Source organism: Puma concolor, chromosome D3 (genome assembly GCF_028749965.1).
Source record: "Puma concolor isolate L17-30 chromosome D3, mPumCon1.1.hap2, whole genome shotgun sequence".
NCBI classification, from domain to species: Eukaryota; Metazoa; Chordata; class Mammalia; order Carnivora; family Felidae; genus Puma; species Puma concolor.
Genome location: NC_141678.1, coordinates 24904376 through 24927879, shown reverse-complemented (window position 1 = coordinate 24927879; position 23504 = coordinate 24904376). Strand labels below are relative to the sequence as shown.

Below are 23504 nucleotides of genomic sequence, written 5' to 3'. Positions count from 1 at the left end.
TGTGAAGTGAAACACTGAAGACGGTTCAGGGGGTCGGGGTGGGGGAGAGCTACCCACAATCCCACCACGTTAACAAAACAACCCCGGTGGCTCCCTTCCAGATGTTCACAGGCCGAGAGATTTCCTGCAGCTGAGGAGTGATTGCAGCTCTGATTTCTCACCTCCACGTTGCAGACATTGTTTGTGTTTCCACACGCATTTCAGAATTATCACTAAATCTCTTCCCCCCCTCCTCGCCCCCCAAGCACTCGGAGGTGGCATGGGTATGGAGAACCACAAACCCTCAATTTTCACAGCACCGTCACAGAAACCAAGCAGGAGGGCTGAGAGCGGGGGTGTGTGTGTCGGGGGGGGGGGATGGGGGTGAAGGAGTTATAACCAGGAAGCCCTGCCTGAAGAGGCTGCCTCCGTTGGACATAAGGTGCAACATGGGAGCTGCCTGACACCCCAGACCGAGGGGGAAACCGGACACGGTCTAGGAAAAAACGTTTTCTTGGCTCTGGGCTCTGGGAAGAATCAGTTATGGAAGGGTGCTCCTAAGTGGTGTTTAAGAACAAAGGGTCCTCAACAGAATTTCTATCATTATGGCGGCTCCTTCCCTCGACCTTTGGTAAATGCCACAGGCATGGGACTCGGCGGGTCCTGAAAGACAGGGGGCAGGACGGGCAGCGGTTAGGAGTGACTCTGGTGCAGCCCCCTGGGTTAGAACCCCGGCTCTGCCAGCCACCTCCAGCCCCCCACCTGTTTGTGTAAATAAAGTTTTATTGGAACCCCACCACACTCACCCGTTTACATTACGTCTAAGGCTACCTCCGTGCTACAAAGGCAGACTTGAGTAGCTGCGACAGAGTCTGCGTGGCCCCAAAAGTCCAACGTATTTACCATACGGCCCTTTAGGGAGAAGGTTTGCCAACGCCTCATCTAAAGAAAGGAACGAGGGGGCCTGTGCGTGGTCTGTGCGCGGCTGTTCGGGGCCCGATTCTAAGCCTCCCTCCGGCCTTGCTTGGGAGAAGTCTCTTGTCCTACACGGTGCCTCTCTGGGAATGACATTTTGGAGCGACGGCTACAAAACACTCACAGAACCTCTTGGTAAGGCTGAGTTGTTTCAGGGCTTCCCAGGCCATGGGAAAATGGAGTCAGTGTTGCGACAACATGCCATCAGTATTCCAGGCTGCAGGGAGCCAGCGTGCAACGGGATGCCCAGAGGCGAAGCTTTTGTTTAGCACATACATTAATAAACACTGTAAGCCACTCCTCCGTTCCACTTCATGAACCTCCCTCAGTCTGCAGCGCAAGGCAATTCTGCCATCGACTGATTAGCAGGTGGTGTCAGAATATATAAGGGATCAACGAGGCAGAAGCATGTCACGGTGCTTTACTGCTTCTCAGAAATTCCAGGAGTAAACAGAGTCGACCCAAGGTCGAGTGTCACGGACTCTGGGAAACAGGGCTGATTTTCTGGGCAAGGGCCCGGCTTTACCGCGCCCCATTAGGGGGTCACGAAGCCAAGCTCTGGTTAACCTGTCCGCAGTGGTATCCAGAGAGCCAAATCTCAATCACGGAAAACGTGGAGGGCATCTGTGAGCTTTTCCAGGGGTGTAGCATTTAGCTTAGCGGCCACAGATGGTATTTCCTGGACGACAGACGACAGACAGTGATGTTAAAACATGCCAGTTGAGAAGTTTAGCTAAGCAGCATTATCTTCACTGTATCCCGAACACCAACAGCTTTTGTTAGCACGTCACAGCTCTGCCCTTCAACTTTCAGTTGGTACCGGTTGGGAGTCTGATGGCAAACAACAGCAACTGTCTTCCCAGGCTGAGCTCTTTCTGTGGACGACATCCACACTATGCAGAGCAGACAGCAGCTCAGTCCCTTCCACCCGTGCCTGACCATCCAACGGCCACGAGGCAGAGGAGTATCGTGGGCCCCACTTTACCCACAGCAGAATGAGCCTCTCGCTGGTCATGGGCTTTGGCTGCACTGGTCTCCTGGGCCTCTGGGAGCCACGCGGGTGTCGGAGCAGGGGTGCGGCACTGTCCGGGGTCTTCTAGAAAAGTCACGTCCAGCACAGCCTGATTAAGGGTATGCATCCGTGCTCTAGACCAGAGCTTGGCAAACTACGGTGTCAGCGGCCAAATCCAGCCGGCTGCCTATTTGTGTAAGTAAAGTTTTGTCAGAACAGACACACAGATTTGTTTACAGACTGCCTGTGGCTGTTTCTGCGTTGCCAGGGCAGAGGAGAATGGCTGTGATACGCCGCATGACCCTGTAACGCCTAAAATGGTCACCACCCAGCCTTTTGCAGAAAGCTGACGGACCCCTGCGCTAGATAAGAGGGTGGCTCATCAGAGCACAGCCTGGACTAGGCCGTATGAGAGGAGCAGGATTTCACAGGCGTCTGTGAGCACTTTTGAGACTCGGTGACCAACTAGGGTCCCTGGCTCGGGCAGCGCCGTAAGTGATGCAGGTCACGGACAGAAGAGCATACATCTGGGAAGAGGAGGACAGACGCGGATTTGGCCAAAGACTCCTGGAAGTGCAAGAGTCGACCAAAACTCCGGTTTAGAGGTCCAAAGAAAGGAGGAAACGTGGGCCTGGAGCTCCCTCCTCTGTCCTCTTGCCACACTCACTACCGTCAGCTTCCAGAACCACCACCTCCTGTGGCAACTAGCTGCCACACTTTCATTCTCCGAGGGCAGGAACCGGAGCGTACGGGTTTGGGGGCTGCGCTCCCCTCCCCCCAAGGGCTCCAAAGGGACCCTTGCACAGGGCGGGCAGGCATCTGCTGTGGGCAGACTGGGAAGTCTCAGAGTCCAAGTTCTCACAGGGAAGGAGGCAACAAGGGACAGGGTGGGGCGGGGGACGGCTGTGGCCCCTGCCCGGGCTGAGGTCCCGAGCTAACCCGGGATGCAAACCATCCAGGCACAGAAGATGAAGCGTCAATTCCCCGATTAGGGCAGCGTGGAGCCTGCAGGTGCCAAGCGAGGGGTGAGGACTGCTGCGGAGACCACACCAGGGTGAAGGCTGGCTGCACGGAGACCAAGTGGTTTTCTCAGTGATCCCCCAGGAAGAGAGTGGGCATCTTCTCAGCTCTTGTTCCCTGTCCCTTGAACACGGGACACACTGGAGCCAAGCCAGAGAAAGGCGACCGGTGGGCAGCCGACGCTTTTCAAGGCTTCCGTGACTCTCGGGCCGCCAGGGCTGGGAACCCCTGGTTTACATACACGAGGAAGCCAGGAAGCAGTGGAGGCAAGCAGTTCTGAATTCCTTAAACAACAGGCTGACAACATGGCACTTCCAGAAGGAAGAAAGGGCCGGGCATCAGAGCACCAGGGGCCTCCAGCTGCCGAGCACGGCTTCAAATGCTCAGCGTGGCCTCAGATGACACGGCCTTGTGAGAGGCAGCTCTGGAATAACTGCAATTTCTACTTTTTCCCCATCCAATCTGGTTGAAGAACTGGTTTTGAAGAGACCGGCTGTTGCTTAACATTTCCAAGTCAGAGGACATAACCTCAAGTGACACTGGCGGGGTTCCCGGGAAGCACTCTCTGTCGGCAATAGACGCCCCGAGCTCGGAGGGACAATCTTCAACCTGTCCCCTAGCACCTTCCCTCCCTCCCCCGACCTCGGTAGTCTCCAAAACTACACTTGCCAGTGTGGACAACCTGAAAAAACTCAGAAGTCCTAAAACACTGTAACATTCGGTGGCTCTCATGATATCAGATCTCAGGGTCTAAGAACAGGCAGAACTTTCTCCTTCCAAATGGTCAAGAACAGGGAATCCCACACTGACCCCATCGGTGCAGCTGCTGAGAGATGAACAGAGCAACTGTCAGTGAAGTGTCTCTTCCTTCCTCAGAGACGTCAGGAGGAGGCTGGGCTGCGAAACCATCCAGCTTAGCAAGTTGGCAAGGGGAGAGAGAGGTGAGCTTTGGAAAAGCCAGGTGTTGGGTCCACAGTGATTTCAGATCAACCAGGAGGGAAATGAACGGAAGAAGAAGGGAGCGATCACACCGAAGAGGGCGCACCACACGCTCGGGGATGCGACGCCTCAGCTAACCCTCAGTACTCTGCAGCTGGGCGCTCCAGGGCTCAGCGAGTGGCCGGGAGGGGTGCGCCTGACCCCAGGCCCACTGTTGGCAGCACTGGCCCGAGAGCGGCACTCTGGGCTCCTCGGGCCCCGGGCATCTGCTCAGCTGCCTTGAACCCGAACGTCTGCTTTATCGTCTGTAAGAAGCGGGCGAGGTCTAAGCGCTCTCTCCGTTATTGCACTATAATCAGCTGTAATCAGCTGTGCACGCGCCTATCTCCCACGCCAGGCTGTGGCATTTACCCCCCTGGGTGCCTTCACTGAGCCCTGCTGCTCAGCATCCTGAACGGCAGACCGGCCCCACGAGTGCAGACACGAAGTCTGAGATAACACACTAAGAAGATCACCTCGGAAAAGAACATTCGGAAACATAACACTCTACATGCATCCACGCGTGTGGCCGGCCACCTCTGCTGACGCTGAGCGGCTCTAGAGTGTAAGGCGAGACCACAGGAAAATAGCAGCGAGGCGTCCAGAAACAGGAGAGTGGAAATGGCGAAGTCCTAAGAGAGTTTGTGAAGCACTGCCCCAAACCAAAAAGCCGCCATCTTGAAACCATCAGACTGATGACAAAATCTTTACTGAGTGCTTCTGGAAATACTACGCGTTCTCCGTATTTATCCCCTTGAAATGTAATTTTTAAAGAACCTCGGAGACCAATAATAACCCTTCTTCAGTTTACTGCTTAGCTTTTAAAGGCAGAAAATTAAGAAACCAAACCTAACAGTTCAATGTGGCACAGGCACATTTCAAGAACGAGTTTGCAGTGAAAAATTAAAAAAAAAACCCACATCTTTTCTTTATTTTTCCCAGAGTGGTAGTGCCGCAAATTAGAGAATTGTTGAGAAAACGGCAGAGAAGTGGTCCACGGTGGTCTGAACCAGACGGGGCATCAGGGAAACAACCACTCAAGCACACAAGTGGCATTTTGTGATCAAATTTATTTTTTGTTTAAATTTCATTTACTTTGTTTTACTGTAATTTACACAAGAGACTGCCAAGTAAACTAGATATTTTCCATTCACCACGCATTCCCTCAAATCTCCACAGTTGTTAGAAAAACATTAGAATCCATGCGCTGGGCTCTCATTTCCATGTGCGCCCCAGCTCCTGGTGATGCTACAGAGAGTTAAGTCCGTTAAAAGGAGAGGGCGAGACTCTTTATTTCACAAAATTAGCAATAATCTTCCTTGCACCAAACACTTTGCAGACAAAAATGATTATGCTTTGACAACACCTATCTTACAACAGTGCCCAGAGAGTAAACATCAGTCTTGATCCTGAGTACACGGAGGACATATGCAACGTGGGGTCCGTAGCCAAGGCTAACAGGGCATCGTGGGTGCGGCAGTGATCCTAAACACCCTGGTCCGAGTCACTGCCACCGCCTCGGTGGGGACACAGGGCGTGTGGGCAAACGAGAAGCGGGGCGGGCAGGACTGTCAGCAAATCAGATTACAAACTGATATGACCACAGGGGCCGGTGTGCTGTAGGAGGGACGAGAGGTTAAAGAAGACGGTTTGTAACCGGAAGGCTTCAACAATATCATTCTAGTCAAGCTTCCAGGACTGACAGGAGAAAACGGGTTTGGACAGAGAAAGCTGATAAAGATCTTACTTAGCTTCGTTTCCTTTTTTAAAGAAGGAAGAAGGAAGAAGGAAGAAGACAAGGTGGCCGCGGCTGCTAACCAGCATGTTCGTGACGCTTACTCGTGACGGGTTCCAGTGGCGCCCTACTAGACAGCACCTCTAGTGAGGGCTAGGCCCTCAGCAGGGCCTCAGCCTAGGAAGGTGTGCGGACAGGCCAGTGCTGCCCCCCCAATTCCTCCCTCCCTCCCTGCTGTCTCAAAGGCGCCTTCTCTCTTAGGGTGTATTTCAATATGAAAAGAGCAAACCGTCATCACTATCTGTGTTCTACCTTGTAAGCTGTGAGGAATCGAGATCATTTGCATAGTTTCCAAGCTCTAATTTCAGAAAACAGTCATTCCAGAAACAAGACTCTGCGGAAATGCTCTACTTCCAAGTTTTCCTGCAGCCTACAATGCTATTAATTTCTTCATCAATTTCTTTGCTTGCCTAACAGGAGCCTGAAAATTGTATAGTGTTTATTATAAATCACAAGCCGTCATCTCCATTTTTGCTAGGTTTGACGTAGAAAAATACTTGAAATTTAAAATACAAAAATCCAATAAAAACTGGAACTTTTTTTTTTTTTTAAACGATTTTTCCCTCAGGGCAAACAAGTTAAAAATTGGCAGGTAACTACACTCCTTACTAATAGACATTGTCCAATTTGAATTTAAGATAATAACCATCCAGAAATAAATCGGTATAAATACATTCAGAGTTTACATTCCAGATTCATTGGAATACCAAAAGATGTTGAATAAATTTTTCTGTGGAAGTCTGTTGCTTATGAGACTAAAATAAAATTTTATAAGAGACGGATTTAAAAGAACAGAAAAGTAATAAAAGGCTATGTTGTGTATATACACACACACACACACACACACACACACACACACACACACACACACACACACATATTGGTCCACAATTCGACATTTATGAAACATACCAGCTAGTATTACATTGCAGTCAATTTGTCCATTAATGGTATTACTCTGATAATTATTAAAATCTGTTCCAGGTATATATATTGAAAATATTTTCTTTTGCATTCTTGCTGAAGATAGGTACAGTACTTTGGAGAAATTGTACTAATCCCTTCAGTATGTTTGTATGTACATATATACACGTGTGTGTGTTTTGATCTGTAGCTCTACATGCGTCTTATATACAGCTACAGACACACACACACACAAACATATATACACACGTGGTTGGGAATCTGTGCACGTGAGTACATAATCACAAGCACACGTCTGGGAAACGTCAACACTGCAAGATACCGGTCAGATTCTTCTTCACTCATCACTGGCTGCACTTGTTCCCCTCACTTGACCTTGATTACGTAACTGTAAGAAAAGCGAAAGACAGTGCCATGTGTTAAAATACAGAGAGACACAAAAAAATGTTATCATCTTGTCACACATTCTCCGGGGCGGGGGGTGGGGGGGATCCTCAACACGGCAAAACTTCTGGCAGAAAATGTACCCCATATACTACATTTTAAAACTTTAATCTCTTGAAGATTTTGGTCTTACTAATGGTATAACATCTTGTTTCATCAGAGGGAAAATAAATTGCAAGTGGAAATAAGTCACAGAACTTAGAACTTAACAAAAGTAACCATAACTTAAATTTTTTTTTTTTTTTTTTTAATGAACACTGAATTTAAACAAAGGGCTCTGGAGGAATCCTGGCAGAGTTCATTCATTCTTATTTGTACGACTACTTCTGTTCATGACTGAATACTTCATTTCTCCCGTGGTCAATAACTCGATAATTCGAGAGCAGGGAGCCCATGTGAGGGAGCAGCAAAGAGCCACAGTGAGTGAGGAGAGTGTTTTAATCTTGTTCTTTTCCTCAATGAACATTATAGTTCAATAGTAACAACTGATGATTTGTGTTTCCTCACACTAGTTTCAGTACGTGGGGGAGATTTTGAGGCTCTTTTCTCCCCCTTGAGGAAAATCTCTTCTCTGGGTGTATAGATTTGTGTTAGGGAAATAAGGCCGTAGAAATATTTTATATTACAGTGAAAACCAAAGTGTATTTATACATATTAAAGCTAACTAGAAAGGTTAACTAAAGATTCAACATGATGGAAGACATCCAGATGTTCAGAAAAAATTTCAGCTACAAGGAATCACCGAGGTTGGCCTTTATGGTATGGGACGAAGGAGCTCTGGTTTAAGATGTTTTTACATATTTCCTTACTAACCACATATGATCCTATTGAGAAATAGGTCAATTAAGTGGCCATCAATGAAAAATCAGCTGGCTTCTAGGATAACACTACGGTATGCCGGGCAGCTGGTGTGTGTCTGACCCTAACACTAAGAACTGGAGAGGACTACATTCAACCTGCTCCCACAGATAAAACTCTTACAGAAGAATAACTCAAGTGTTCCATGTCAATCTCGAACATATGTATCTCTTTCAATTCTAAAAATTAAACCACATTGAACACTTAGTCTCTGCTCAGCAAGTTAACTACCCATTACCAAAAAGGTATTGGTTTTTAAACATTCTTTTTACCCGGGTCTTCACTTACACAGTTTGATATTGTCTCTGACCCTACAGGGGACTCATCTAGACATCAGCAGCCGACGTGCCTCGGACGGTACCCTTCTTACGCATCTAAACGTAAAATAAAATCATGAGCTGCCAAAATCACAGACTCTAAATTGGGTTAGTAAGCAGGGGGAGGAAAAAAGATCTAGGAAAGATTGTGAATGACCACTGCCTATTTATAACCACATCCACATTGAGAATGAAGTTCTGAGGCCCCTCCAGTAACACTGATCTAAGGAAAATCCTGCAAAAGGCTTTTCTTGTAACAGCACACACACACAAAATGTGTATCTATTCTTGAATCTAGGAAACGGAAGCCTGCAGACTGATGATGTGGAATTATCAAAGACGGCCAAGGGTAAATGAACTGTTCACCAATACAATGTGAGAAAATGCCCCGACGGTCTGAGTCATATGTTCATAGTCCCTAGACCAGACAGGAAGCCATGAGGGGTGGCCACCTCTGCTGCTTCTGAGACCAGAGTCTCTGACAGGAGTTCTTTATGGGAAGTTTATTTATAAGAGGGAGGACAAGAGGAAGAACAAGTGAGCATGGGCACAATGTATGAGAAACAAAGAAGGACATAAGGACACATCAGAAAGGACAGGCATTCATTACAGTAGCCTACGGACAATTTTTAAAAAACTCAATGAGAGAATCAGAAAAGAGCGGACAGAAAAGGAACAGATGTAATAAACACACTTCTACAAGTAAGTCAACACTTCTCCCCGACCCCCAGAAGTGCCAGTTGTGAAATACAAGCACAAAGTTCACCCCCAGCACTTCTTCAGCAGCTAAGCCTAACCCCGCACTTCTCTTCAGGATTCCAGGCAGGGGCATTCCTGTCATGCCTAAGCTCTCAAGATGCAGTTCCTTTTCTCCCGGGCCAAAACCCATTTGAAAGAAATACAGGTCTTAAAATATTTGTGAATTAAGAAGAGAATTATAATGTATCAAACTCCATCGTCAGGTGTCAGGGAAACAAGACGTCAAGAAAAGGGGAAATCCCTCTGTGGTGATGAGGACTCGGCAACCTCAAGCCTTTCTGGGTAGGCGCTTTGGCCTGCAGGCATGATGCCGCCCAGAGCCTGAAGACGCTCACAAACCAACCGTAGGGCTCAAAGCAACAGCAACGTGATGCGGAATAAAGCATTCCCCGATGACCCACAGCAAAATAACTTAAATGGGATTTTACGTGATGATGATCAGCATATAATGCTGAAATTGCCTTAAAACGTTTTTGCAATATTTAACAAAGAAACTGCCACGTCCCCCCAAGCCCTGAACCAGCAAGAGACTTCTACCGACGTCATGTGGGAATCCGTCAGTCTGAGCCGTACAGGCACGACAATGGTACCTTCGGATAAATGGGGCTTCTGTGTAACTACGCATCTACCTTATGGACCCGCTTGGAGAAGCAAGAAGCTGAGCCTGCAAGGCCCATGGCAAGAGGTGGGAGCAGGCACCTCTACCTCCTGGTCAGGGCACTCACTGTGAGTACACTGGGACTGCTCTGATTCCTGCTGTCCTGACACTGAACTTGGCAAGGAAGGGAAGAGGTCCCTGCCAAGTTCTGTCTTGGGGTTCAGAGCTCAGACCACAGAGGGCTTCATCCCTCACCCTTCAACCATGACCTCTTCTCCTCATGTTCTGGACAGTCCTTGCAACATAAAAATGAAAACCAAAAGCGAACCTCCGTCTTAAGAGCTCAAATTAAGAAAAACAGGTTTTATCTGAGCGCTGGTAAATCCTTTTTGAAGATACCAAGGCTGTGCCATGAGCTTAGTGAGAATGAATGTAATCATGCGGCTTTCTTTTTTAACGTTCAGCTGAGTCTAGCTGCCCAGAGGGGCTGGAGACAGGGCTGGCAGGTGTCTCTGGAGCACATGGAGGGAGCAGAGCCAACCAAGGCAGGGGAGGAGGGACCAAAACTGGGTGTTGGTAGGAGTGCTTCTTAGAGAAGGGCATTGGACTCTTGAAAACGGGAAGACAGAAGTGGGAGAAGGGCATGGGGAAAAAAAGGGGGGCAAGTAAACCATGGTTTACTCTTGGCTGTTTAAATATTTTGGGGCGCCTGGGTGGTGCAGTCGGTTAAGTGTCCGACTTCAACCAGGTCACGATCTCGAGGTCCGTGAGTTCGAGCCCCGCGTCAGGCTCTGGGCTGATGGCTCAGAGCCTGGAGCCTGTTTCCGATTCTGTGTCTCCCTCTCTCTGCCCCTCCCCCGTTCATGCTCTGTCTCTCTCTGTCCCAAAAATAAATAAATGTTGAAAAAAAAAAAATTAAAAAAAAAATAATAAAAAAAAAAAATAAATATTTAGGGACCAGCCTAAAAATAAGGGGGTGAGGGAGAGTCCTCCACACTTGCCATTCTACCACCCTACTTCCAAGACCCAGAACTGAAAGTCATACTCTCAGTGTGAGAAACGGAGGCAAAAGAGGTTTCTATTGTCTGGCCTAGAAACTGAACTCCAATTTACAATGTTGTCTCCATGGCAAAACAGGTTCCAAATTCCAAAAAATCAACTTAAAAACTTTTGGAACAAAATCCATTCATAAACTGGAGACTGCTGAAAGCTTACTTTCTGTATAAGATAAGGTTAAAACATTTTATTGCCTTATAAAGAAAATATGTCCTAGTCCTCTCAGAAGGTTTGTATAAAGCTAATTAGAAGCAGATCTGCTGTAATCACCAAAAGTAAGCAATTTTAAACACAGATTCTTTATGATGCTGTGTGCCAAATAGATTTCCTTCTGTGCCAAAGAACCTGATTTGCTGCCACTCTCCTGTGATTAAGTGGAGGTCCTGCCTCACACACAAGCGTCTGTCAAACGCTCCCGCCTTCAGGGCTTCCAAAACTAGGACCGCTGGCGGGACTCTGGATGACTGCATAGAAACCACCAGCCCATCCCGGACATTCCTTGGGCTCACGTCCCCCAAGAGGACCTTACTTTCAACTGAAAAGCAGTGTGGCCCAGAGCAAAAGCAGAACCAGACACTTCTAAGAGGAAGGGGGAAGAACCCATCCCTGGCAGAAAGGGGGCGCTCATGCACTGCAGGGTCTGCCCTGCCCGCTGGGGCTGGGCAGGAGCTGGGGCAGGCTTTAACTGCCAAACAGGGCTGGCTGACCTCCAGCCCAAGCATCACCCGAATTTCTGCCTAAAGCTTGCTAAAGAGCTAAGGATTAAGTGCTAGCTGTGGGAGGGAATCTCTGGAATGTGTGACAATATGGCTAGCCTTATCTAACTGACAGTGATAACAAAATGAGCCAAAGGCAACTTGGTCTGATAAAGTGAGTGTCTAAAAGGACTATGAACCAGGTCCCATCACAGAGAGCTGATGCATGACAAAGTATGAAACCACTGGGCATTTTACAGGTACAAACTCCAAGTCCATAAAGCTCTAGTCTACTTTCATGGAAGATGCTCAAATAAAGAGAAATCAGAACATGCAAAAGGATGTTAGTGTCTAAGAAACCCAATTCTGATGGAGGTATATATTTAAAAATGGCCTGTAATGACACTCTTCTTAATTCTAAGTCTACACTTACTAATAAGCACATACATAGTTAGAAAGGGGAAATGAGAGTTTCCACAGAGTGGGAAGTCTTACTGTTTCTAGTTCTTTCTGAGTTTCATCCTCCATTCTCCTAATGTCTTCCATTGTCAGATCAATCCACTTGTCAATCCAACAAAAAAGTTGGCGATGAAAGTTCGTAAATATCCTTTTTTCTTGCTTTTAAAACAAAGAAGAAAAGTAGTATAAGATGGCAAAAAATAGAAGATTAGTAACATATTAACTTTTACATCCCAATTAACCCATGCAATCTACATATACTTGGAAAAGACCACTGTGTCTTTTGTATCATTTTGTAAAACAAAAGAAAAAGAAAAATCTCCCTGTGAAATGTGAAATCTCTCCCTGCAAAGGCAGCACAACATGTCAGGAACTGAAAAAAATGTGATGTGCACGTTGTGATCCAACATAAACTCCCACTAGACGTGGTCTATTTGTACCTTTTTCTAAATCTGGTGACCAAGGGTCAACTCGATTTCTTCCGCTATAAAACAATACATGGTCATTCTTAACTTCTCTGCGATTCAAAGAATATTGTGAGGTTGAATATAATGTGTACGGAAACAAAAGAATCTTGGGTTCTTTGGAATAAGACGTTTATTTAAATTAAGGATTATTACATACTCTCCATCAATTTTTCTACTCTAACGTTACTCTCACTCTCTATAAAAAAACCATACATTTAATGAGTGGTTTTAATTGCTACGTTATTTAAATGTTACTAAAATTTCCCAAGAAGAGAGAAAAGCTCACTCAAAAACAGTACTTTAATACTTTTGGACAATCTTCAACTTTAAAATTTCTTTCCATGAACAGAAGGGACTTCATCAATTACATGTGTGACGAACTAGATTGTTAATCTATTACTATGATCCAAGAGGAAGGAAGGAAGCCAGTATTTACAGAGTGCCTACCATGGGCCAGCTGCAAGCAGGCCCAACAGTAATCACAGTGTCCAGCACATTAGGACCCTTTTTTAAAAAAAAATGTCAGAGTGGTTACAGCTAAAAAGTAGAAAAATTATGGTAGGACAGATACAACCATTTGTGGATTCAAAGGTATAACAGGGTTTCTTTATAATGATAATAGAAGAAATAGTCACACTACAGGAAAAGTAAACACCAAAGAAACTTTCCATATTTCTTACGTGTTTACAACATGTGTGTTTCTTTATACAGCTGCAATTTTCTCCTCCTTCTAGATCAAAGTGTCCATGTTACTTTCACTTTAATAAAGACAACATACGAAAGAGGTAATTAGGATTCGGGTCCTCAGATTCTGTCATCCTAGGTTCAGAGTGTAACTATTCTCAGTAAGGACCTCTAAGAAGACTTCCCACGAGAAAGTGCCAAGTACGTAAGAAATGTGTGTCGAGAGAGAGAGAGAGGTTGTGGAGGATGTGAGCGGGGAGCCAACTGAGGTCGGACAGAGGAGCCCCTCAGCAGGCAAGGCCTGGCCTCTCCCTCCAGCCAGTGCCAAGACCCCAGGAACCCTTGGGGACATGCTGTACACGGAGAGGGCTCTCTGTGAAAACAGCTGGGCAAACCATCGGGAAAGCATGTTGAACAAAACACGGCTACGCTCCTCCCCAAAGAAAGCTCCTTAAAACCTGCTGGTATCTGTCTGCTGTTTCTAGGCAGAAAAGGGTAGAAAGGAATTATACAGAGACAATAACTGTTACCTAATAAGCGAGAAAAAGACATGGTAACAGAAAATATCCCACTAATAGCTACCTAAATTTAAGTCTCCTCATTTTGAACAGACGTTACCTTCTGAATGAAGTTTTCTACTTTGCTTTGCAGTCCCCACCACTTGAATTTGATGGTCACCAGCTTATAGGCACACATCTGAGGGCAGTCAGAGTTGTTTGCCAGCTCCTTCTAGATGACGAAAATTGAAAAGGAGAAATCGTGACTTCAATATTTGTTTTGATGAAAAGTGACCGTTGTGGAGTGACATCACAGACACAGGTGAAGAAAAGTACAATCTCACATGGGTTTAGTTTAGGTATTTGGAAATTCGAAATCATTTTAGCAAAAGCAGCAGTATTCCCCTGCTGCAAACCCTCCTTCCACAGATGAAGTTACTTCTTGGCTCTACAGTTTAATAGGTGCACTGTTCTGCCTCAAATTACACTGTTCAGATTTTCTATTAAATACCAAATTCTATCCACGTCGTATCAGTAGTGAGCTTTAATACATAAGGGTTCACCTAACGCCATTACTGCACCGTCCCCATGGATGTGGTGAGGCACAATAAAGAACGATCAGGAAGTTTAGCCATCTTCTGTGTCTTTCTAACGCCGGCATGTGGAGTGGCACTGTTTATTAACTGAGGTATTCTCACTACAAGGGGGATCTGAAAAGGGACGCGGCAAGCAGGAAAAACGGTCTACAATTACCAAGTGTTTGACATCCCGGCTTGAATTTGTACAAACGGTCACACCTCATAGTTGAAATGGCACAGTCAGGGAATCAAATCAAGAGTTGTTAGGGTAAAAAGGTGGGGGGGGGGGGTATTTTTTTTTTTTTAAAGGAGCAAGGGAAAGAAATGAGGGGCTATCTGGATGGAAAGAGACTAAAGAAGTATATAATGTCTATAATTTACTTTCAGAAAACAACGTTAAAAAGCAATTAGAATTTGGAACCTTAGATTATGTCACCCTAGGTTGAGCCAAAAAACTTTTAAATATGTACTTGTGTCGAGAGAGGGGGAGAGGGAAGGAGGGGAAGAGAGGGAACACAAAGATGGTGAAGCATCAACAACAGCCGAACCTAGGTAGAGGTGCTCACTGTTAGACGCTTTCGGTTTTTCGGCTAATTTTGAAATTTTCATTGTAAAAATAAGTCAGGGGATTGCAATCTATGGTTACTACTGCCCGTTTCTGTGAAACTTAGCACAGGCTTCTGCCTTAGCAAGTTCAGGATGCTCACGTGTTTATTCGGGGGGAAGGGTTAAGTAGTGGGTGAGCCAGGAGCTCACGTGGGTCTCCCAAGGTGTGTGTGCAGAAGCCTGAGACAGTCCTGGGCTGACCCAGAAGAGCGCCTGGGACGGGCTCACGGTAGCGAGCAAAAGCAGACACGGTCCCGGCTCTGGGGCTCCCAGTCTGTATGGAAAGCAGGCAGGTATCAAAGAATCACAGACTGCAGGCACGGACAGGGGAAAGGGCCATTCTGTAAACTCTCGGGCCAGGGCTGGTGCACCTGCAAGACAAACGCTACGTCTCAGGACCCCTGTGGGGACTCAATCAGGTGGTGCGAGCCCCGTGCTTAGCTGGGGGAACTCAAGGGCTTACCACATATTACTTCACTCTCTTATTCTTTCATAGAGTAGGGATTACCGGTTTCAATTTGCAAAACAACTTTAGATAATGTTTCTCCAAAGAGTACAAGGTCATGTGGAACACCGTGGGGGCCCTTTTTATAAAAACGGGATGGCCAGGTGAAGAGATGAAGCAGTCTTTTAGGGGTTCCTCCCCCTCATTCACCACTGCTCTCAGCTTCACGCCACATTCAGGACATCACGACGCCAGCATCGGTCACACCGTGTGCCACAGTCCCTTCTTGTCAGCTGCAACCCATTCGTACATCCCACTTTCAGTATGTCCACTGTGTGGAGCCAGTATTCGTTCCATGCAGCCATCATGTACACAAATTCGAAAAATGACGAATTCCTAGGTCATATTCTAAAACCTCAAAATGATTCTTCATTTAAGCAATCACAGCACCAGACCACATTTCCCCCCAGATCTTCAGTTAACGTTCCAGTCTCAAATGCATTTTAAAGACAGGATAGATGGAAAAATTCTATCTTGGTATTATTAATATGACTCCAAAGTTCTACAGAGTCCTGCGTGATTGATAACTTCTCTCAGAAAATCTCTTCGGTTGTAACATTTCATCTCATTAATGAGCTGGTACAGGGGTTAAATCGGTAAGGTACCACCACAAGCGTTTAAATAAAAACACGAAATACAGCAAACTGTCCTGGTGTGGGTGAATTCTATGTCAACAGAAGAACTTGGCTGGCTGAGCTCTACTTCCCCATGACTTCCCTCCCATAAAACAGAGCACTAACATCATAATTCAGCAGGGATGCGTATGTACACACCCACACGTATCCGATCCCATACACTTTATGAACAGGTTTAATTCGGCAAGTATTAAGAAGGTGCCACTTACAACCCCATCTGTGCTAGGTGTTGTAAGAGGACACAAAAGCGGCCGGGAGAGAGGAGAGTAATTACGTGTGCACAAATAACGACAAAACCACTATCCTTGGTGCTAAGGATCTCTGCCAGAAGGGACACCCTTCTGTCGCTGTGGCCCCGGCCTGAAACATATTTTCAGTTCCCTCTCCCTAGCCTGCAGACCCCACGCACTTCAGCTGGGCTCCTGGGTGTGGAACTAGCCCAGCAGCCTTCCACAAGACATAACTAGCTTCTGAGTGCCCAGCCTCACCGAGACTATCACACGGCTGGTCTTTCACAGATCGTTTTTTTTTCTCAGTAAGCAACGAGCCAGTATTGAGGTACTCTCTCATTCAACGAGCATCACTGAAAGCCTTCATGATGAAACACAATTTGAAGAAAACATGAAGAATATAGTATTTAAAATTATGAAATACACCTGCTAAACAGTAGCCTTAGACTAGAAGTAAGGGGATGTGGGTGCAGTTCCCATTATGCAAAGTAACCTCCTATGTTAGGTGGGTAGGATCCTTAACCTCTCTGGGCCTTGCTTCTGCCAGTAAAAGGAAACACTGGGCTCAACTTTTCGTCTTCCACTGATGCAACGCTAAAAGGGTCAGTGAACTTAGTTCCTCCAGGGTCAGGGACGGCACATGTCCTTGGCATTCAGTGGCTTAAGACTTCCTATAATTTTGCATTTTATTCCATAATGGGCTTAGCAAAATATCCTCCTGCCTATGCACTTGGGCTGAATCGCCTCTGCGGCTAAGAACCTCTGATGCACCACTGATTAGCCCTAAGATACCTTCCAGACGGAACATTCCAAGGCCCTATTAATTATGGGCTGCTGATAGCTTCGTTCGGAAACTCCAAATCACTGGACACCTTAGTGTGCTAAATGAAAACCTTGCGTGTTTCCAGGAGAACACCGACTCCTCAGAATTCTACCATTTTATAAAAACGGCAGGAGGAAGCATGGTTCTAATTAAAGGGTAAGCGGAATTTAACACAAATATGCTTATACCACACTTGGGCTCCAAGAGCAGAGCATACACACATGACTCCAACAATTACCTAAGTTTGTTTCTCACACGCTTTCTAGTGACTCTGGCAGTCTGCTCAAATCAATTAAAGGAATAGTGGTAATTTACAAACAGTGATCTATAATATTTAGTTTAAGTCATGGGACAAAATGAACCCGTTCTCCAAACTATCTTCCTCAGACCTAAAATATACATTCCAGTCTCATCTGCTTTTTTTGTTTTTCCATACAACTTACAAGTGATTAAAAAAAAAATTCAAAGAATATGTACAAGTTAAAAAACAAGTCAATGAAGAGCCTGCTGCCTTTATTTCTTAGCGTAATTCTTTACAGTATCAGCACCTCACAGTGTGAGGTGAGGGGACTTACAGAAACATAATGTCAACCACAGAAATAAACGGAGAACGTGGAAGCTACCTATTTTTAATATATATTATATATTATTAATATATATGTGAAATCTGGGGCGTTTGGGTGGCTCAGTTGGTTAGGAGTCCAACTCTTGATTTTGGTTCAGGTCATTATCTCACGGTTGTGAGATGGAGCCCCGCGTCAGGCTCACACTGGGCATAGAGCCTGCTTAAGATTCTCTCTCTGCCCCTCCATCTCTCAAAAAAATTTTTTTTAAATATATGCAATATTTAAGGTCTCATTCAGTTCTTACAATGACTTATGCGATTTGCCTCTTAATTTGAGCTATGTATGACCTTAAGACTAGTGGTTAAGTTAAGAAATGGCTTAAAAAGTGTCTATACCTAGGGGCATCTGGCTGACTCAGTCGGAAAAGCATGTGACTCTTGATTTCCGGGTACTGAGTTCAAGTCCCATGTGTTGGGTGTGGAGATTAAACAAACAAACGAGTCTCCAGGGGAGCCTTGGGTGGCTCAGTCAGTTAAGCATCTGACACTTGATTTCGGCTCAGGTCGTGACCTCACAGTTTGTGAGATCTATCGCCAGGTCAGGCTCTGCACCAACAGTGCGGAGCCCGCATGGGATTCTCTCTCTGCCCCTCCTCTGCTCTCTCTCAAAATAAATAAGCAAACATTAAAAAAAAAAAAAAAAAAAAAAAAAAAAAAAAAAAAAAAAAGGTCTCCATACACAATGAAAATAAATAAACATTTAGAAAAAGTCTCCACATGTAATGAAACAGAAAATAGGGAGACTGCCTAGACATAGTTAAGTAAAAGCTGAAACAATCCTTGTGGCACCATCTTCTCGGAAGGGAATGTGACCCTCTGTCATTAAAAAGCCTTAAAGTTGTCCATATCCTATGTATAACCCTTTAACCATGTAATTCCACTTCCAGAAACGTATCCCAATTCATCAGAAAACACTACATATTTACTTATAACAGCAACAACCTGGACTTAATGGTGAAGTATTTTACAAGCCTTCCAAACAATGGGCTGCTACACACATAGACATTAAAAACCATCTTTTCAAAGAATGCTTAATAATGTAAAAATTTTTTAAAGGCACAATATGAACATAAACAGGTATCTATCCATGGTATAAACAATTATTAACAAAATACAGTACATAAATCAGGATACGTAACAGATAACAAGAATTAAATCGTGAGAATGTAATGGATTTTTACTTTCTTCTGTGTACAATTCTTTATTTCTGAAACTTAAGAAGTACACATCTTTCGTAATCAGAAAAAAACCCAATACGCTTCGACAATACAAGAGTTTTTGTCCGAAGGTGACTATTTTAGGACAATGAATTCCTTTGCCCTAAATTATCTGGGTACTATTTCAAATCTTCACTCTTCTTTTGACTATAAATAATCTAAATGTTTTCCTGCCTTTGGTTTTGAGATTTAATACATAAAAGCTAAACAAAATCAAGCTAAAAGCTGAATTAAGATCTTAAATAGATAACCTTAGTCCAGTCCATATTACATTTTTCCTAATCTTAAACTTCTAAAGTAAAAATGAGGTACACAGGCAAAGTAAAATATGACATACTCTTCAGAGTCATCAGACATATTCTTGTGAAAAAATGTGTGACTTTCAAAACGTGAAAAATCTCAATGGGGCAAATATTTGGCATTCCACATTCAGAGGACTGTTCTAGGATCCACAGAACCCAAAGGAGTTCCAGCTTGTCTGTCCAGTTCTCAGGATGTTCACTGGGGCAAAGCAAAGCTTCCTCTCTCGCCTTGGACAATACAAACGTTTTCCTCTTCATCAGGTAGAAAAATAAGCCCAAGGCAAATAAAGCCAAAATCAAAATTCAGATCATTCACACATTAATTCCGACTCAGCTCAAACTTCACATTTGCTAACCTAAAGCAAAAACAGGATTAACTCTTTCCTAAATCTAGTTGTAAATAAAATTACTTTGCTGATAAATATGAGTTTTATATAGATGAAAGCACGAAAAAAAAGAACAATTGAAAATAAAAGGTAAAGACTGGTTGGTTACCAAAAGACAAGAACAGTCAGGAGTTCTATAAAATGAAAACCACAGGCTAACAGAAGAACCCTAAATTATGACTCATCTTTACAGAATTTAAATTTCATCTGTAATGCAGCAAGCACAAGCTAGTGGAGAAAACGTTTCTAAAATTGTATTTCGTTTGTGTGTTCACTGAATTCCTTACATTTCATGTTCCTAACCATAAATGAAACCCCCAAACGCAAATCATGTTTTTAATTTAACAACGCATATTAGGTTACTCTGAGGTATGTGGACGAGGCCTAAGGGAGAGAAATGTATACTGGAGCCACGCAGCATAACTAAACAAAACGCAGCGTGTTTAACCGGAATGGCGAGCAATCAGCCCGAGTTATCCACAAGAACTAGTTTCTTGCATCTGTGACAAACAAATATAAACAAACGTACAAGACAATTAGGAAAAATAAATGAAACAAGCCCAAAGGCATTATGGAAACTCATTTCCTAAAAATGTAGTCCTCTCACAATGCCACACTACACGTCAACTCCACACACGCTCCTTCCTGGTCAAAATGCGTGGGGATGGAAAAGGAATTGGTATGTGCTACAGATCACCAGATTAATACTCTGGAAGTACGCGGCAGGTTCTGGAAGGCTCACACTGCCTTTATATTTTAATTTCTCAATTTTAGGCAATATGAATGCTCAATTTCAGCTGTTGATTTCATAATGTAAGTTTCCAACCCAGATTTCACTAAGAAAGTTAAAAATAAATGCACTGCTGGGGCTGTTGCCAGTGCACGCATCAGTAAATATCAACAGAGGATTACAGAATATATGTGAAGTATGTGTACTTAACTCTCAAGCAAAACCCAATTCCCCAACTCAGCCTCACCATTCCCTCAGTTTTGTTCGGATTTTTTTTTTTTTTTTTTTTTTTGGCAGCCATTTAGACAGATCTACAGTGGACATCATATTCTCTGTAAGTACACAGCAAGTCCAACGTTTGGTTGCTTTTTATTTGGTTTAAGGCAGTTAACTTGAATCCAGCAAATACTTACTAAGCCTCTCCCAGGCACGAACCTCGGTGCTGGGCAGTGCCCCACGTTAAGTAGGTCAGACACAGAGCCCATGGCCGAAAACTCAGTGTTGTAACAGGGACGAAGGGGGTGGGGAAGGAGGCCCAGTGAGCACACAGACCCCCGCTCTGACAGGGGACACACCAAGTGCCATGAGAAGGTCATCAACAGAGGACTGCAGCAGAGTCCAGGGCTGGAAGATTCTTATCTGACTCGGCAAATGGGAAATGTTAAAGAGAGTAAGCAAATGCGAAAAAGAAGTTCAAAAGACTAAACTAATCACAGGCTAAACTAATTTCATGAAAACAGGCAAAATGAAGTGAAGACAGGAAAGCTTACTGCCTGTGACAGGATAATCAGTCACATTTTCCATGTCTCCAAACTTAGTGTTTGTGGAGCTCACACCCATTTTCCTAATCAGAACTATGACATGTGCTTCGTGCTTGTGTCCAATTACTCTAGGAGTGACACCATGTGCAAGGGAAACCACAGGTTCACTCTTCAGATAATGCTCGTGAAGAAAACACTGTCCCTGACAGTGTCAGTAAGAACCCTGCAAGGGGCCCATCCTGTCAGATCACCTCTCGAACCCAAGTAAGACACTCCATCTGTCTCCCTGCCTGCGTCCGTTGGTGCTGCCTGAGAACAGAGGCATTCAGTAGCCACGATAAGGCTAGAACTACTCGTGTATCACTCCCGGGGCACTTAGCTTCTTGAAGACATGGGACAGATTTCTTGCTGTCCTCTGTAGGAATTGGGTAATTCACACAGACCAAGCGCTACTTATTTTTATACTGAATTAAAAACCTCATTTGCAAACCAGGTGCTCAAGAAAACAAAAACAAAACCAAAAAAACCTAGCCATGTTTTCAGGTCGGCTTTATTATACGTAAGCTACAATGTGGTCTAACCAGACACTAATTATTAAGTCTCTGTATGCCACCCACTATAGGTTTTTGAAAATGAGATGATAGGGAGGGAACATGTTTTAATGTCTTCACATCTTTCCCAGGACTGAGAGCCATGTCTAGATGAAGACAGGAAAGGACCCTCGGTCTCTCTCCTCGAGAGGCTATCAGGTGCTCATTAGCCTCTTGAGGGCTCTGGGCTGCCTTCTCGCAAGGCTCTATCTCAAAGAGATTTCCACAGCTGGGCTCTGAGCTCTCCCTCACCCCTGCTTCCCTTCTTCCCATCCCTGGCCAACAGAACCTTGTGGTATCTTCACTTCAGGCCACTGACAAGGCTCCCACCTTCTTTCCACAGATGAGAGGCGGGAGGAGAAAGGAGTCTTGGTAGTGTGGCAGGGAACAAATCAGCGTCCCTACAATCCACAGATGGCTGCCCTCCACTAGCTTGAAGGATCCAGATCAGCTTCACGGGTAATTCTAAAATGAGTCTAAAGCAGGACTGAGCAGGTAAACAGCACGACATACTGTTGTGAAAGCTCCAGCTGCCAGAACTTTCGCTCCAGACTGGAGTTCGAACATAAATAGGATGTGCCTTTATGGCTAGAAAAAGCATATGTACGCACACAAAGATAACATTAAAGAATCCCAATTTCTAGATCAACTTCTTTATTTGACCTGATCACCTTATACCGCAATGTTTAGACACTGGATGGTTCCGAGACCCGTCAAGCACTCTAAGGGCCAGATACTCTGGCAAAGTCTCCTACAAAAGACCTTTATAGGCCTAATTCTTAACTATCTTATACATAGAGACAAAGAACTTTAAGTCTTCAGGAAGCATTAAATGAAGCATTAAATGAAGAAAGAAATTCGGCCTTGCCATAGGATGCAAATGACACCATAATCTTCAAAGATGGTGGTTCAATTTGTTAAGATGACTGCCCTTCAGATCGGAAGAGGTACACTTGAAAGCTAAAGGCATCCACACGTACACGGTTTGTGATAAACCATTAGAACAGGCAGCCATACCAATGTCACAGAACACACAAAGCCTTCAAAACATGGAAGAAACCAAAACATGTGCACACATACATGTGCATGCAGTGCTATAAAGAAATAAACATTTACATCCGTAACAAATGCACCAATCTACCTTGAAGCAAAAATCTTTACCAGGTTATAAATCCCTCCCCTATCAGTATGTACAGAATCACTTAAGTGTTGACCCCTAAATAACAAAATATAACTCATGTGCTCAGATTTAAAAAATTCTCTTTTCAGAAGGAAGATGAATCCATAACTAAAGCCTGCATCCCTGGGTTTGTAGTTTTTAAAAAATAAAAGGTATGTATCATACCACAGGCAAAAAAAAAAAAAGTCCGTACTCTAATCCAGTTGGAAAATATGAAAATCTACTCACTGGTGCTCCCCTGGCACCCTCAGGACCACTTACTAGCAAAGGTTCTCTAGCATTCATATGGCCTCTGCTCTTTGGCTGACCCACATTAAGCACTCGTAACACACACACGTTAAAGACAAAGGGTACAGACAAGCGAGTCAAGATGGGCTTGACGACTCCCAGCTATTAAGACAAGAGAACCCCTGGATACCAGACACAGAAAAGGGATAACTGTGTCATTAATAGGGCAGCTTGTGTATAGATCTCACCAACCCCCAGAGATGATGTGGCTTTTCATTTCCAAAGACCAAAGCTTCCTCCGCATTGGGAACGTAACACTCACTACTTCATTCAGTCCTGGCAACAACCTTCTAAGGCAGTGACAATGTCCTTCCCATTCTAGAGATGTGGAAACCCAGGCCCAGAACTAGGATTAAGTTAACGAAGTCACAGCCTATACCACAAGCGATAAGGAAATGGATTTCCCTCAGTGCCACTGTCACCTACAGATTCCCTGACCATTGGAAACGTACAAATGTTAACAGCAATTATCAAATTCTAGCAAATACCATGAGTACAGACACACACGTGGCCTGATGCAACAGGGCGTAA

At 44.7% G+C, this 23504-nt stretch overlaps 1 protein-coding gene across 2 annotated transcripts in view; it reads right to left on the bottom strand.

The window, feature by feature from the left end:
- Positions 1–5014: 5014 nt before the first annotated feature.
- Positions 5015–23504, bottom strand: part of PITPNB (phosphatidylinositol transfer protein beta) — a 64208-nt gene continuing 45718 nt past the window's right edge. Inside the window, exons 8-11 of one of the 2 annotated variants that reach the window (XM_086682181.1) lie at positions 13639–13749; positions 11906–12028; positions 8274–8359; positions 5015–7071 (exon numbers count right to left, since the gene is read on the bottom strand). In XM_086682181.1, the coding sequence (XP_086538307.1) occupies positions 8312–8359; positions 11906–12028; positions 13639–13749 (282 nt within the window). In that variant the 3' untranslated portion in view covers positions 5015–7071; positions 8274–8311. The remainder of the gene's footprint in view (positions 7072–8273; positions 8360–11905; positions 12029–13638; positions 13750–23504) is intronic. The other variant, XM_086682180.1, reaches the window with a different exon arrangement.